This window comes from Struthio camelus, chromosome 2, assembly GCF_040807025.1.
Source record: "Struthio camelus isolate bStrCam1 chromosome 2, bStrCam1.hap1, whole genome shotgun sequence".
Classification (NCBI taxonomy): Eukaryota; Metazoa; Chordata; class Aves; order Struthioniformes; family Struthionidae; genus Struthio; species Struthio camelus.
In genome coordinates, this window is record NC_090943.1 from 163,903,733 (window position 1) to 163,921,385 (window position 17,653).

At 41.9% G+C, this 17,653-nt stretch overlaps 1 protein-coding gene across 2 annotated transcripts in view; it reads right to left on the reverse strand.

Annotated features, from left to right (window-relative positions):
- Nucleotides 1-17,653, reverse strand: part of KCNQ3 (potassium voltage-gated channel subfamily Q member 3) — a 204,800-nt gene that overhangs the window by 33,972 nt on the left and 153,175 nt on the right. For both annotated transcript variants that reach the window (XM_068933340.1, XM_068933339.1), the window contains exons 2-5: nt 6,299-6,389; nt 4,462-4,588; nt 2,206-2,378; nt 55-210 (exon numbers count right to left, since the gene is read on the reverse strand). In XM_068933340.1, the coding sequence (XP_068789441.1) occupies nt 55-210; nt 2,206-2,378; nt 4,462-4,588; nt 6,299-6,389 (547 nt within the window). The remainder of the gene's footprint in view (nt 1-54; nt 211-2,205; nt 2,379-4,461; nt 4,589-6,298; nt 6,390-17,653) is intronic.

Below are 17,653 nucleotides of genomic sequence, written 5' to 3' on the forward strand. Positions count from 1 at the left end.
ATCTTTTGTGATCAAATGAGCAGTGCCACAAACCACATTTCTGGAGTGACTTACCAGCCCCCACCACAGTGCATCTGCATAGGTTTCAAACTCTTCTTTCATCTCCACCCCATTAGCATCCTTTTCAGGCACATCTTTTTCAACCAGATAAACAAGAAACGAGGATAAGATGAGCGTCAGGAACCCAATGTACCAAGCAGTGATCAGTTCCTAGAAAAGAAACAGATGGACAATGGAGGAGCTGAAAACAGCCTCATTATCCACTGTGTCAGAATAAACGTCAAGAGAGGAGAGAAACATTGAGGATAACAGCAGAACTGTCACTGCTGGCTTGGTCACAGTCCATGATCAACCCAGATCAGTACTTAATGAGAAATAATTCAGAGATATATAAGAATTAGCCCTTACATGGCAGCTTCCTTGGGAAAAGCTTGGAGCAATCCACAACTGCAGTTCTGCATAAAGCTGGGTTAAGGCCTTAGCTACACCATGGTGCAGTCTCTCCCTCGGCTCTGTTGTTGACCTTGATTCTCCCGGTTGCCTTTAATAGTTGTTCCCCTGTTCCTGCTGCCCCCAGACCGGGGCAGTCGTTGCAGGTAAATCAACAACTCTGCCATCTCCCTACCTCCAGAGAACCAAGGCTGTGGGAAGGAGTTTCTTCATGTTAGCCATATCAGAGCAGCTCTTGAAGTAAGTTTTCGCCATGCACTCATGAAATAAGAACAGACACTGAAAAATAATGATATTTAAAAACAAAAATTCTAAGATCAAAACCTGAGCTTCCTTGTGTGACAGTGAGTGACTGCAGTGGAGCGTGTGGCTAGTCCCACTGACGTGGGAGATGCTTCGACCCAGGTTAAAATCCTAACAGTATTTGAATTAGAGCAGAGATTTTTTTTGGTGAAGGTCTTCACAGGTAGATCAGGAGACAATATTCCACTTCCTTTTCTTTTCTGAGAAATGCATTTGCCAGAAGGTAGGTTGTAGTTGAGAATTTTATAATTGAGCCTTGAGATAAGTCCATTTTCTTAGCTAATTTCTGGTATGCAACTGCCATATGAAAATTGTGAGTTAACCTTGTTATCAGAATTGTTTCCTTAGTGTCGCCTAGTGCAGCAAAGTTGTCACAACACCTTCTTATCTCTCTCAGCCAGCTGAGGTCCAAAGCGTCATGGTGGGGAATCAAATGAGGAAATTAAAAAAAAAAATCCCAGACTATGAAGATTTAAATACTTTCTTAACAATGTCTTTGGCACACGTGCTTCTTCCATGATCTCAGTTTCCTAAGACATATTTTTGACATAAGTGTTTATGTGCCACCCGCCTTGTAGCAAGTTTGTATGGGGTAGAAGCAGAAGTTGGTATGAAATGAAGCAGAGTGGGTATCCCTATCAGACGCTACACAGAAGCAAAGCCTAATTATGCTGTGCCAGCTGGCATTTTAATTTTCAAAAAATCCCTAAAATGTCAGGAATGTCATTCACGGATCAGAAAAAGCAGTATGTAACAGAGTTTATATGCAATTTTTATACTCCCAGTGAAGACGAGAATCTCGTTTAGAATCTTTTTATGCAGATATCTTTTAACATGCAATAGTGTTTGGTGAAAATGCAAGAGCACAACATATCTGTCTGGTGTGAGACAGGCTGTGTCTGACTACAGCATCAAGTTAGACTGAATAGAGACAATTTTAGAAATTTTATCTGTCTGGATCGCACACTGCATGCCTCTTTGTATTGCCTGACCTATACTTTCAAAGAGAAATTATAGTAGTAGCTCCCTCTGAAACCACACTTCTGCTCAGCCTCTTTCCTCTGGAGTCCTGCTCCATCTGTTGATTAAACAAGCCTGAGAAGTCACTACAAAGGTGTAGCAATTATGGAGGTGTTTCTGGTGTTTCTGTCAAAGACTCATCATACTTTACCTTTAAAGGGATCTTCCTGCTCTCATTCTACATGAAGGCAAAATTCCAGTGTGGGGTTGAACACTTGCTCTTTTCACTTCCCAACACCTCCATTGAATAGAGAAGGGTAAACCAAGGGAGAGCATTGGTTAAGAGTAGGAAGGAGGAAAGAGACCTGAAAGGACTAAACTCTTCCTTGAACCCTGAGGCTTAATCCCAAGGGATTCCTGTCCAGCCCTTCTCTTCCCCGTCCACCTCTCCCCTCCTGATCCCCAGCTTAGTCCCACAAGCTCCTCACTTACTTTACTATGTGCACAAATGGCTGATCCCAAAAGTTTCCACGTGCCACCCCGTCTGTCCATTCGGAGCATCCGTAGGATCTGCAGGAAGCGGAGGCTTCTGAGAGACGTGGCCAGAACATTGCCCTGGTTCCCAACAGCAACCACTGGCACGGAAGCAATCAGCACGAAGATATCTGCAGGGCAAAAAGAAGAACAAAGCCTGCCAAGAAAAGTGTCCACATCACCTGCTTCTTAATCCCATCTGTTTGTGAGGAAAATTTCCCTAGGCAAATTTTAAAACTGTCCGAAAAAGCCTTCTCTGGCCAATTAAACAGATACTGGCACGTGTAGCATGGTCGGAGTCCTGCACAGAATTCACCAGAGTGCCTGGTAATCAATTTACAGATCGATGCACTGGACTTGAGACACCAACTGAGCTAGCATACAAATGCAAAGAAGTAGTATCCTAGGAAAATGCAGACAGAAAAGCAACCCTAAATCCACATGTCCCACAGGCAGCTCAGAGCACACCCAGACTTATAGATCAGCAGACAAGAAACTCAGTATTCAGTGGTGCATCTAGTATTTTGTCCTTTTGGCTGGCTTCCCCTGTCAAAATCTTAAAGCCAGTCCTACCATTATTTGTGAACGTCCACCGTGTCAATTCACTGGTCAGCTGGAGAAGAGGTCAGAAATGCTGATCACATTGCTGCTTCTTCTTGTTTATTTTCTTTTCTCCCTCCCCCCTTTTTAGCTCCCCCTCTCCTTTTTGATCCCATACATATACAATTAAAAGTGGCACCAAAAGACTGCAAACATTTTCTGGGCTCTCAGTCTTTAAATTGTCTTTATATTGTGTTTCCAGCCAAAACGAGTGGCACCAGATGGGTTTCAGATTCATTCAGTTTTCAGTCATGCTCAAAATAAATTTATGCCACTTATAAACCTACAAGAGATTATGTTAATAAATCCAACAGGGTCTTTTCTGTTCTTTAATCAGATATCAATAAAGACTCATTCTCAGAAATGAGACGACACTTTTACTGATAAGGCATGAGACAGTATAAATCCCACTTGCTTACACATAGCTACACTGCCCTCACAATGCTGTTGGAAGTATAAGAACGCTTCTTATTCATCCCACAGCAGCAGCCAAAGGAGTATCACCAGCACAAATGCACAAAGATAATTTGTTCCAGTTTAGTTTACCCTCTACGCATATAAAATGAATACAAGGAGGGAGAGGGAAGAAGGTGCTATGCATATCTATAAGGATCCTCAAGGTGCTATATGCTTCACAAATACCGAACAAAAAGCTAATTGTTGACTCAAAGAGAATTCAAATAAATGAGGGAGTCCTAGAAATAGTGAATAAATGCAGATGTGTGTGACAGGTACTGAGGCTAGACCGAGCTCCTAAATGTCGGCTAGTTGTTTTGTGGACATAAAGGGGAGTTTTATGAGCATTCAAAAAATGGGTAAGGAGTAGTTTTACGGATATGCATAGGCAGTGCTTTCTAAGCCTGGAGGCTTAGAGAAATCGCAAAGTCCTTTGTTGCAAAAGTATGGAGCTAAAACGCAACATTTGAATATGAAAGAGGAAGGAGGGCCAGGGGACGATGGCATAGGGTTGAGATCTGAAGGGCTGGAAAGCAAAGGCAGCCAGCATATATTTCCGGATGAACCTAAGAAAAATGCAGAGGGTCTCAGGGCAATGAAAATGTATTTGAAGCATGATACTCAACGAAATCAGGAGGCAGTTGTTCACTCCAGAGAAGAGCAAGGTATGACAAAGTGGTGAGCACTGTGACAAGAGTTTTTGCTGCGCGGATGGATATGAAGGGTAGCATCTCACAGAGGTTAGTTACGAAAAGGAATCTTCAAGACTTGGGTGTAGGCTGGCAGTGAGGCACTGACTGGTGGGGCTCAGCTCAATGTCAGGGCACATCAGCAGACACAAAAACCCGACACATTGCTAACCAGAACCTCCATGGGATTAACGCTGTTGTGATCCCAAGGGCCCCAGCTGAGAGGGTACTGAAGCAAGGATCCAGCTTTGTCTCACTGACCAGCCATCCAAGAGACTCTCGAATGAATCATTATTGCCAGGCACTTTAAATAAATATTCCCAGCAGGACACAACTCCCAACACAAAGGGCAGAGCTGATTTCAGTGCTCTTTGCACTGCCACTCACTGGTTCTTGGACATCTCCTCGTGCTGGCTCAGAACAAAAAGAAAACACATATGGAAAACAGTAATAAAGAATGTGTGCCTACCCAACATGCACAAAGGCTTCCTGGCAAATTTCAGTCTCCCCCTCCATCCTTTGTAGCGACAGCAACACCCAGCAGCCCAGATCCTTAAGGCAAACTCTGCTCCAAAGATGAAAATGGCAAAAGTTTCCTGTAGCAAAGACACAAACTAGATCGTTAGACATGTAACAAGTTTGGAGCAACTCCGGACACACAGAGGTTGCTGAAACAAACAGATGAGGTGCACGTATTTGTGTGCACGCATGTATGTGTGTGAGAGAAAGAGGAAAAGAATAGGGAAGAAAATATAGTTTCATGAAAGACACTGCAAGGCAAGGACATAGCTTTACAGCCTGCTAAGTACTCTGCAAAAACTGCCCAAGCACTTGGCCCGCCATTGAGCAAATGTGCTGTGCTCACCTAGCCTTCATGGAAGGGCATTTAGCTCACAAAACATCCTCCCATTTCACATGAAGCAAAAACATGTATGTGAGGGGTGACTGCAAAGTCCCTGGGGCACTGCATGCCCACAGCCTACGTTACCTATCAGCAGCTTGTTCACGCAGCCACGTCTAGAGAGACAGGGACAGAAGACAGTGTATGTTCATATGGTCGTATTTAAGAGAATAATTAACTGCAGCATAGATTATCCCCTGCTGTTTCTGGTGCAAGGAAGAACAGGATTTTCCACAGTGCTCAACATATCGGGATTTTCCAGCTCTCCTAAGTGTGGGGAGGAAACAGGATCGGGGGGATTCTCCCAGGGGCTCAGTGGAGATGGGCTGAGGGCAGCTTGGGGCAAGCAGTTGCATTGCATTTCCTTTCCGTTAATGGTTGATGAGGAAGAAAGGGGGATTTTCCCTGATGTTCATATCAGCAGCTGCTGAGCACTCTTGAAAAATACTGGGAGCTGTGTGAAAGCAGGCACGGGAGAAGGAAAAAAATAACTTTGGACTTTCTCACATGTGTATATAAAGGTGTTTCCATATAGGTGCTTCCTGAGAGAGAACACGCAAGGGAAAATCACCTTACATGCCACTTGGCATTTAATTCTTGCATGGATCTACATGTCCCTGGAGGTACAAAGGGAAATGGAAAGTGGGATCCCAGATCTGCTGCTGCGGTGTAATTTCCCTAGGTATGTTTCTCTACAGGGCCACCTAAGTGGGAGGCAGCTCTCTCTATTGCATGATAGTTAGGGGAGCAGAGGATGTGCTTTATTAGGTTCATGATCACAAAATTATTAATATGTTTTTACTTAGTGTTTTTTTTTCCTATTTTTCTTTTCTTCTGCCATATGGGAGGCCTATACAAATATAGTCTCAAGCACAGACTCCAACATTTGTAAAATAAGCTGGAAACACAGAGAAAGAAATATGTTTTCTCTAAACTCTTTCAAGTATAGTTGTCTGAGTCACCGCCTGCAGCAGTTACAGATATTCTGCTGTCAGACACAAGTGGAAGTCCAGTTCGGTGGCATCCCTTGAAAGAAATGCTGGGATTGGCAGAATATTACAGAATGAATTGTTGAGAGACTCCAAAAAGTTGAGTTTTTGAAAGTGCTCGGTTCTGGCCTGGTCAACGGGACTTTTATTGATACATCAACGGCAGAACCATTAGGCAAATACTGAAAAGCCATGATTTAAAACTCTCATGCTGGTGTTCTCCTCCACTCCAAACTTCCTCCTTAGTCAGTGCTGACAGTGGACAGGGAACTCACCAATATCTAAAGGTACAGTCACTGTCCCAGGACCAACAGAAGAAATCTTTTTGCATGCAGACCTGGGGGAAAGTTTCTATCACTGCTAATGGGGCTGATTTCAACTCAAGGACATTACCAGGGTTGTCACAATCTGCTTACCAGCAAGAGGAGCCAGTCTCCCGAAACAGTTTCATACTCCTTGAAAGTTGTTAGGACAGCTAAGATCAGACACCCCAAGACAATCAGAAACCTGGAATGAAACAAGAAGGAGAAACCAGAGTGTTGTTACCGCTCTCTGTACTTGTGCCAGAGATACTGCCTATAACAACCTAGGCAGAGGCCTTCATGAGATGGCTCCTTACTGCCAATGAGCAGTAGGGGTGGAATTCATCAAAATCAAGGGAGAGCTTGAGGGTCACAAATAGTTGTCAAGTGGTCAAGACCTCCTTTGGACATGCCATCAAGTTTGCATGGGGCGAGGGAAGGAGAGAAGGACTTAGAAAAACCTTAAATCAGCATGGTCCCAGGACAGACATTCATTAATTAGCTTGATTGCACTCTTCAGGAAGGAAGTGGACAATATTGCATTTTGGTAAGGGATTATATGTTATGGCGGAGGACTGCATTGCTCAGGAGGTCTGTTCCAATCAGACGTTCCATGGGTTTCATAAGATAGCACCACGGTTACAGTGAAATAGACCTACTTGGCACTGACTGAAACCTGAGAAACAGTAAACTCTTCGATACAACAGTGCAGCACCAGCACAAACCGTCCTTTGAAAACCACATTGCTTTTCTTCTTTCCTTCTCTTTTTGCTTTTATTTCTTTGCAGATGGAAAGATCAGAAGGCTTGAAAGAGAAACAAGAGAGAGGGCAAAGTTCTGCTTTCCAGTAAACCCAGTACATGATAAATCACTGCATCAGTACTGATGTTTGAGAGGCTCCAAAACGCAGAGATTTGAAGAAAATTTAACTCTCATCCCTAGAAAACCCAATTCAATCTAATCTAAAGTCATTTTGATCTGCCTTATAAAACTAGTCCCAGGTTCAAGCTATTCAAAATCCTTTTTACATAAAGAAGAAAGAAAAATCAAAGGAGTCTCGAAAGTGATCACTGTGAAGCAGAGTGGGAAAATCTCATATTCTAGTACTTTGTATACCCAAATAATGGGCATTCTAATGTGCTCTAAAATCTAATCCACAGGAACAGAGGGGCAGGTAGTTGTGGAAATATTTCAGACCTTAGTGAATAAACTGGAAGGCTGTCTCCATAAAAGCCCTGGATCCACGCTTTCATAGCTAGTATACATCAAAGAAATGTCAGGCATTAGAAACTGAAATCATCTTGGGGGAAAAAAAACAAAAAAAATCTTGTTGTTAAGAAAAAATTCAAAGTGCATTTAGTTTGTACTACCTGCTTTGAATTTCAATCTGATACCTAAAGTTTGACTTCACATCTTGCTGAATAAATCTTCAGTTTGTTTAACTGGATGAAGAAAGCAGAGTCATGGTCTTCAGTGAGGAGGCAGCAAGAGCAAGGACTGTGGGAGAGGGAGGCGCAACTACGAGTGTCTTATAACCCATCTTGCAGATTTTTTTCTCTCCTGCATGAGGCAATCTAGGGCTAAGGCAGCGTGGCCTAACAACATGCAACATTTTTGCAGCTGGGGTAAAAGGAAAAAGGCAAGCTCTGGATAGCTTGTACGGCCTTTCGGGGAGGGATTTCCTCCAAAAGGCTTCAGCCAGTGCCCTTTGTGCAAGAAACGAATCACAGTGAAATACCTCACAGCAAACCCCAAAGGATTATGTTGATGCAGCCTTTCTAACAGCAGCTGTTCAGACTGCCAGAAAAATTACCCGACAAATTTCAGATCAACCATTTAGAGCAGGATTAAAACAAAAACAAACGATTTTGCATGTGCTAAGCAATTCTGGCGCTCCTCCGACAAGCTTCACCCCCTCTCACTCACCAGCCATGCTCTGGAGGAAAGGTTACATAGCAGTAGGAGACAGCCTTTAGGTCCAAAATGTGTCTTTTGCCATTTCTTTGCAAATGCACTCATGCTGCGATCAAGACACTTAGCAGATAACCTAGCCGCTCACAGTCCCTCTGCAATGTGCCTCCACCTCGCAAGCTCACTCTGTGTCACCATACTTTACTGTCCCACCTTGCACTAAGGAAGTCAGTGGCCCGCCATTAACCCACAACTCAGCTCATCGTCTGCCTTGTGCCTACATTGGTAAACTGGGGAAAACTCTACCAAAACAATATGATTCCTTCGATAAGCTATAAACCAGCTATGACCTCCCACATTACAGCCTGCACCGGTTGAGTGACACCATCTCTGAGTTCGCACATAAAGGCTTAAGCTATTGCTACTTACACTTTCCATTATAGTTACTTTTTTATACCATGTGAAAATCTGGCCACCCATCAGCTCACTAGTTTTGGTTAAATGATTTAATGAAAGACGAAACACACCGAAAACAGTCCAAGGAAATTACATCATCAGCTACTTAAAAGAAGAGTGTGAATTTACAATAGCATTTAGCTGAGCAGCATTATCATATAAAGATGGTGTGCAAAATTTTGTCCAAAAGATGGACAACAGATAACTCAGTAGCAAAAGTGTCATGTTTTGTCTAAAACTGCCAGTGTTTTAACCACTAGAGGGTACCAGTGCTCCACAGAGTGTTCCTTCCCCCTGGAACAATACCATTCCAGGTGGGGTTCAGATGATCCCACCCATGTATCTAGGGTACAAGAAAAGCAGTTTCACAAAAGTGAAAAGTCTTTGCCTTGGTCACTCATAGAACAAATGTCAGCACGAAAGGACAAGAGGTGTTGCTTGGTCGGTAGCTGTGTGCGGCACAGCCCGCACTGCAAACCCTGCAGCTTGATGTGAGAACCCACTACAAAAACAACAGATCGTGGAGGCCAAAAAAGGAAAAAGAGGGTGGGAGGGTGAGAATGGAGAACACAAGTTACCCCAAATGGTTTGAAGGGGGAATCTGAGCAGGGGACATAGTCTGAGCCTCTTGAGCTTCCTTTGCAAGAAGGACCCTCAGGAGCGAATGAGCCTTTGAAAGGCTAGCAGTCCTGCTGTCGCACCATCCAAAAGCATAAGCACCTCCTGCAAGTTAATCAAAGCCCAGGTCAGCAGCCCTCACTTAGCATCTGAAATGACCACTACAGTCGGAGCACTTCATGAATTTTTATCTCCATTGATGCTACCCAACCCACTGGTTTCACTGCAGCCTACTTTCTTTGGGATGTCGGAGCTTATGTCACCTACACAAAGGATGTCACCTACAATCATTTTTTCCCTGTGTTATGGTCTTGTAATCACAAAGACTTTAACTCACTTCGCTGTTGCTGTATCTGTATCATCTATCCAGTTTTATCTTTTAGAGGCAGCTATGCTGGTCTAGTGGCTGAGCTTGACTGAAAAAGGCTAAGGGGTAAATCTCAGGGAAAGGAGAAGTGCTGAAACCATGCAGAATGGGAAGAGGGGAAGTTACCACTGACCACGTGCCCTCAAGGAATCAAGGTAGAGAGGCAAAGAGTCTGAAGTAAACTCTCAGCTATAACTGTAGTGTGCAAGGGAGATACAGCAGTAGTATCTACAGCAAGCAGAAAGAGAGCAAAAATTAATGTTTAGCAATGAAAATTAAGTCTATTGAGCCTAAGCTTCCTATTGAACAGCGTTTCAGCAGGTGGCGGTTCGAACTTCAGTGTGGCCCTGTAATTCAAGTATGCCAGATAAGGATCTGAATTTCCTTCCTCAGTTTTTAAAATCATCCTTGCAATGATTTTTAGATCACTTTCCACAGCCTATTGAATTCCACCTACTTGCAGTATTGTGCCTAAAATCACGTTTGTTTTGCGGTATCTATAAACCCCAGACTACCAAATGGCAGTCCTCTTTTGTCACTGTCATGGCTGATATGCTATTCTAGCAAATAAAGGTTCTTGTTATGGGAGATGACATGTTTAACATTTATATTTTCTAATCATACTCTATCGGGTAATATGGATAATAATCCCAAAAACAATGTATATTTTTTCCAGGAGAGAAAAAGTCATTTATGCCTGTGCTAGAACGTAGATCTTTCTTGAATTAACATCACAGACTGTTTTGTTTGACAAATTTTGCTTTTTTGAATGTTGTACATTCTTTGAGTTTTTCTTCTACATCCTTTGAATCCAATTTAATACAGACCTAGCTCAGAACTGTAAATACTATTTCTACATATGGGTGCCCTTCATGTATCCTGTTCAGCAGCTCTCACTTCAAAATTTTAGGAGCAAATTATAGTAATTTTACTAAAATCTTTTCCAAAATATAACAGTCCCTTTAAAGCTATCAGGAGGACTAGATTCATCATATACAGTCCAAACAAATATTTGCTTCTAGCATAATTTTTTGGCAATTTTTTGTCTTGTGTGAAGGTCCTTGCCAAGACATCACAGTTTATCTGGAAGACTCTTCTTGAGCATATTCTTACGTGCAATATCAGTTTAATTTTTTATAGCTGTTTCCTACTGTAAGTGCTAATCAACCTAACTGTTACACTGATGGACTTTTGATCTCCTATTGTATCATCTCCTGCAGTGAGACCTGTGGTAGGACTCACCATGGACCAAACTGCATCCAAACTTCTCCTAGTGCTCCTAGGGTGCAATTTATATCATTTTAATGCAGATAGTTCAAGCTGGTCAGAAGCATCTAAAGAGCCAATTTCTTCTCTTTTACCTCTAAAGAAAGCCTCTAGTGAGTAGCTCCTATGGAGATGTTTCTTGTGTAGAATTAGTTGAATGTCACCCTTTATATCTCATATGTTCACTCTTGTTTTAGATATTTTTATAAAACCTACCTTGTAATGATTTTTGTATACTTCTACCATTGAAAGAATCAGCCTGACATACAATCCAGGCTTTAGCAGCCCCTTTCTTACATGTCCAGGTTTCTCTGAAATCCCTTACTGTTTCACATTTCCATGTGGTCCAGTATCCTATTTACAAAGGATATTGTTTTCTTTAGCAATTTGGATAATAATCCAGGCCCTAGATAGGACAGCCTCTTAAATAATTACTACTAGGAGATCCTTTCCTTTGCTGATGCTGCTCATCTGGAGGTATTTTTCTAGTGTATAAGGTATGAATGGATTCTTTAATTTCTTTTAGGTACACTCCTCTGCTTTTAGCCTTTTGCAAACATGGTCACCCTGTCTGATAGTGAGATACTGCATAGATTTGTATTTGCTTTCACATCTTTAATATTATTTCTTGCAACTCATTGGAAGTTCCTCTGTCTCCAAATGTTTCTATAATCTGAGATTTTCTGCCTTGTTCCATTTGTTCCTTTCTTGTTTTCCCTTAAAACTTGAATCTAGGTTCATTATGTTCTGCCACCTGGTAAATGCTAATGGATTTTTCTAAGATTATATTAGGAAATTCTGGCAGTGTTTTTCTCAGTTCTTGGTTTTTGATTCCCAATGCAATATGGTCCTTAAACCAATGTTCCTACAAGCTTTCCCAAATATCATGTGTGAACAATCTTCTTTTCTTCAAGTATTAAAAACCTATTGGCTGTGACCCATAAATATTAAAAATGCAGTTTTCCCATAGTACTTTCAGATGCCCCGTATTCCCACTCACCATCTTTTCCTCTATATCCAAGCTCCAGTTTTTACAGAACACCTACAGTGTCTTGGATTGATTATTTTATGGTTGCTAACGAGAGACTGCAGTCGGGACTTTAATACTTAAAAAAAAAAAAAAAGCGGGGGGGGGGGGGGAGAAGAAAAAGACATTACCTTGAGAACAGTTCTTCAGAATTGACTTGGAATATTCACTACGCAATATTTAGCCTCTTGCATCTCTGCCATTCCTAAAAACAGGTCAGTTAGTTACTCTTACAAAGACCAGTACCAGGATAAGGGTGATGGGAAAAGTATGATAATTTTGTGAGGCTAGAAAGGTGCACTGATAAACTCAGAGGAGGTTCTGGAGGAGGAGAGAAAAAGCAGTGAGGTGAGGTGTAAGGCATCCAAGGGTTTCTCCTTCTCTGCATCCTTAGTTTCTACTAGCCATATGCTCACATCCACAGCTCCACCCAGGAGCTTTTGCCCTGATGCCTTTAGGGCAGGGTGGAAATGCCACACTGCCAGTCTGCAAAGCTGCAACGCACTCCTATCCCACAGCCCTGGCAGAGACAGGCCACGATCCTCTGCAGGATGCTGGAGGAAGCCCTGGGAAGTAAGAAGAGGTCCCCAAATGGTCTCTAATCTCAGTGGCAGGCCAGCAGATCGGCCAGGCAATGAAGTGGCAGCCCAGAACAAGAACACGGCCTCATCTGCTGATGGAGGTGTGGCCATTATTGTTCACATACTGGGAAACTGAGACAGAAAAGAATAAATACATTCTCACACCAAATCAGATTTTTGTGACCTTAGGTTCTGCAGCTGCAGGAGTTTCTCTGAACTGGATTCATTGCTGTTTCTTTAAGTTTGGAAAGCTTTTAAAAAGCAAGATCTGGGAGAGGAAAACTGTGCTGCAGAGCAAAGTATTTAAGGTGCAGGAGCAGTTTTTAAGTCCGACTGTTCTACTCTCCTTTGTATACCAGCCACGATCCTGGTTAGCAAGACCTCCTCCTCCTGCCTTTTGTTCAATACTTTTTGCTTCAATGCACTGTGCACCGATCTGTTGCCAACTTCCTTAGGGAGTCTGGCATGCTGGTACAAAATGTTGTAGGTCAGCAATATCTGATAACATAAACATCATCATCCTAGACTTTGTGCTTGAGGGGACCTTTCAGAAGAATGGCCTCACTTATTTGCTTGGCTTGCTGGGATGAGAGTGCAAAACAGAAAGCACAGAGCACTACGGTTCCTTATCTCATTGTTGTCCCTTGGAAGACAAGATTCATCCAGAGATAGTCCGTTTCCATCTTGTCTTTGAGACAAATTTTAAAGATGCTCTGAAACTCCTAGCAAAAATAAGTTACAAGAAGAGGCCTAGGTCACTTATCACTTGGATGATTTGGGGACAGATGGCAGAAGCAAAGGGAAGACAAAGACAATAATACCAAGGTGTATTACCAAGCTCCTCTCTTTCTGCAGCTTGAATAAGGATGGAAAGTCTTCTGGTTGCTGTAACTAAACAGTCTGAGTTGCTTTGCTAGTGCCTTTAAATTCTATTTTTATATTAAGTGAATGACATTGGACTGAAGTATTGTCTGAGACTTTTATCGGCCATGACTGGTATGCCTGTCCATGGGCTTATCTCCCTCCGGCAGCATGCAGCTAATTGACTTGAGACACACAGAGTATGAAACACGGTGGACAATGGAGTACAGCAAAGCAGGAACAGCACAGATCCAAACGGCGTTACCCAGCAGCCTCATCTGCCATAGCAGCAAATAAAAATGTTTCAGAAATGGTTCTATTAAAAGGACATTCTCCAAAGGACATTAAGAAATGTGTGTTAAACCATTTGAAGGTAAATTTTAAGAGTCAGATGCTGGTTTATGCTAAACTATTTTGGGCAAGAAAAGTATAGGACATTTGAAAGTCAGCCCATAATTCAGCAGTCATTCAGCATTCTGTGATGAGAAGCAAAGTGAATTTAGAGTATATAAAAAGTTCAACGTAAGAGTGTCCATCCATGTCCACAGTTAGAGACCCCGAGAATGAATTTCCAGAAAAACTCCTTTCTAAACGTCACCAACACTGCTGTGCCCACAGAGATGAAAACTCAAGGAGTTTGATTTCAAACTTGACAAAAATCTCAGGATCTAAGAATTGGAATCTATCACACAGACGTGCACTGGTCTCCTCACAGTCACTTCACGTTTCTTTAAAAGAAGAGGAGAGATATACTTTGAATTTTTAGAGAACTTCAAACAATACAATAGAAGAAAAGGTTGCGAACTCACTGGCCTGTCTTTTGGCTTGACTGAACAGACTGTTGTGATGTTTTCTACCTTCCCATTTGAAAATACTGAGAATCAGAAGACTGTAGGGGGGAAAAAAAAAAACCTTTTCTCGCAGGCATTCATGTCAAAAATATGAGGTCCTTCATGACTGCATAGCTGGAAGTGAATATCTAACATAAGGAGTACAGCACAGTCCAGAAATAGCCGCTGTAGTCTGTAGTATAGGATTTCTAGAAAGGCAGATAATAACATTACTTTGGTAGGTGTCCGGATTCTTACAGCAACTTGAGAAGAGCTTCTTTACTCTTTAACCAATACCTAGCCCCATTTTAGAAGTCTGACTTTTTTTTTTTTAATCCTACATTGCAAAATAACATACTTTTGTAAAACAAGGCCGATATTTCCAACCTAATCCCCACGTAATCTACTGAGTAGCTTAACACTTTCAGAGAGGTGGGATCACCAACCAAGAAAGCAGCTTCCAGTTTGGACTGTATCTTCTTTGCCTGTTTCATCTCAAACGCCACCACACACTCCCCTGTGTGTGAGCATGAGCACTTGATGCAATGAGCTCGGTTGGGCACATGGAAGGCGACGTTCAGAAGAAAAGGTTGCATGTTGCCATAGCCAAGGAACTCTTCTGCACTGCCAAAGATTTGCAGCTGGGTAAGGCAATGGTGTGTGGCTATACCCGACCCGCACCCTCACGAGAGCCCATTAGAACGCCAGTGCGCTCCAGGACCGTGTGACCTTGTCAACTGTTTCCCTTTTCCATTATGGGCAATAAAGGGAGCCCTGGTAATGTAGCTGCAGTGCAGCCAGTTATGTGGCTCAGTTACAGCAAGTCGAGTGAGACCTATGGATTACTGGAGATATAATATTATAACTTTTAGAGCTCTTTCCTGATTTTTTTTTTGTGTTAACTCCACAGACAGTTCTATCATTTTGCATCCGAGATAGTCAAAATTTTGACGGTGACACAGAGCACCAGATTCAAGACTTTTCCAGCAAAAAGCATGAAGTATTTGAGCTAGAACAGAAGAGGACTTTTTGCACATAATCATTTACTACCTACACCAGCATAAAGTAGACACGTCTAGCATCCTCAGTTTAAAGTAGCCAACCACTGTTTTTTATCCAAAAGGATTTTTTAAACTTTTGATTATTTTTATGTCTTCGGTGAAGAGTGCAAAGTTATCACTATTATTTTTCCATCTTTCTCTATCTGACAGCACTGCGCATCAGTTTTCACCAATGTATTGCTCTGAAATTTGGGACCTATTCACAAATCTAGAGGTATTGTGCAAAAAGCATACATCAATCAGTTAGGAAAAGGTTTTTTACCATGCAGAATGCAGAGAAAACTGCAAAAAGCAGATGAGCTATGCTCACTAATACAGGGAGGGAAGAGAATGAGAAAGGAAGGAGAAGGTCTGACTAGGCTTCTTCATTTTGCTGGGTCCTGTGCTAAAATGTGCAAGGGCTAAACTCAAGTTACAACAGCTGTGGATCAAACCAGCAGTGGTGTTATGGAGGAACGTTTACTTAAGAAACCTAAATAAATGCAGGTAAAATAAGAACCATAACCAAACTTCACTACAAAGCAACCCAGATTTTGAGTCCAACTTGATTTGACGCTACCCCTCTAAACCCTTCCTTTCTTCTGCATGCTCTGTAGATAAGCAGGCTGTAGTTTGGCATTGATGATCAGTCAGGCAACAAGACTTCACAGCTCTGGCCCCTTGCCATTTCCCCATAAAATGGCATTAGCTGGAGGCCAGGAGTTGGGCCACAGAGTGCTGAATACAGAGTCTTCTTGAATATCTCCTGCTACAAAGGAACCAGGGACGTCTCAGAGGGGTTATTTGAGATAATATGTGAAAATAGACATTTTTAAACATTTCCGTGTAGCTGTCTTATCTCAGACAGATTCTCACCCAAGACATGGGCTCTTATTATCTATCAATGAGCATCTTCATGCATTTTCACTCTCCAGCTGCTGCTTCACAAGGGCACGGGTGCCCCGTGGGTTGCCTTACATACTTACCAGGCCATATGGACATCTAAGATGCCCTGTGGGGTCTCAAACTGCACTAGATGTACATTATTGCACTAGATGCATAGATTGCATGAGATGAACAGCCCTAGATGTTTCGTTTTGGAGAGGATGACTCCATTATTCCCTCTGAGACTATCAGGTCAGTACTGAAGATCAGAGTCTTGGCACGCCACACAGTGTCACGCAAATGAAAAATGTAGTTTGCACATAGATCGGAGCAGGAGGGTCTCCTAATCATACCTTTTTTGTATGGAAGCCAGTCAGACAAATGCTCACTGTCATTCCCTTCCTCACAGTCAAGGAATGAAACTATCTCCAGCAACTGAGCTGGCACACCAATCAAAGCACTGCTGCAGGTTTTATGTCCTTTAATATCTGCCATTTAAAAATACTTTGTGTGTGTTTGAGAGCTTCTCTTCTGTACGATCTGCAAAGATATTTCAGTAATTTATTGGGAAGATAGAAGACAGAGAGGAAATGGATTGCAATCCTAAAATTTCAGTTGCTACCTGCATAGTTTAACATATGATAAGATATGTGGTTTGGATAGAAATGTGAGGGGGATGTTCAGTTGCTTAGAGTCATATGCCTTTCTAAAAGTGTTTTTTTCAACATGTGGTATTTAGACTAATGAGAGTATGTCAATAACTTTGAAGTGATTCAGTAAAGTTGCCTACAGAGGCCATGTCATGTGAAAATGCTATAACATCTGTGCCTCCACTGCAAAAAACGTTAAAGGGTCTGCAAGTCTCAGTGTGTTGAAAGCACGCGGCGTTAATACAGCCACTAAGGCCAACACAAGAAAGGCTGAAGCATATAGATTTGGTGAGTTGTATGTGTTCCATTTTCATCTCCAGTTCACATTCATTAGTAAATTATGAGATGCGTTAGCAGGGCAAATGAATAGCATCCTCCTTGAAGGTGAACTTTGGATAAGCACTTCAGAGGTCATTGTATCGTCAGAACTCTGATTTATGCAACCAAACAATAGCACGTGGCATTTGTACCTATGTAAATTTGACTCTGTTTTAAAGTATTTCTGCTGCTTTGCATTACTATAAGCGATTAATTAGCATTCAGAATTCAGGATAACCATCTGTAAGCATGCGATATTTTATTTGAAGTCTGAATTTGAAGTCTTTGGAGGAGGTTATCAGCCTTTTCCAGACCTGCCTCATTTTATTCCTGAAATGTTTCACCATCATAGGTGACAACATTGCTCAACACAATATATGATGGCCCTTTTGCTCAACTGACTCGTTAATATTTCAGATTACATTATCCTTGATTAACCTGACAGTTTCAAATAAAGACAATTCTACCAAACCTTCAGAAAAAATTGGCTATATGGAAGGGAATATCTTTATTTCTTCTTCTTTGAAGAAAGAGAGCTATTTAGTCAAGTAAGCCATTTGACATAGCAGAGAATTCAGTATTAGTAAGCATATTTACAAAAATAAAATCCAATTTGCAGTAATGAGAAGTTCTGCATGCAGAATGCAATCTAGGAAAGC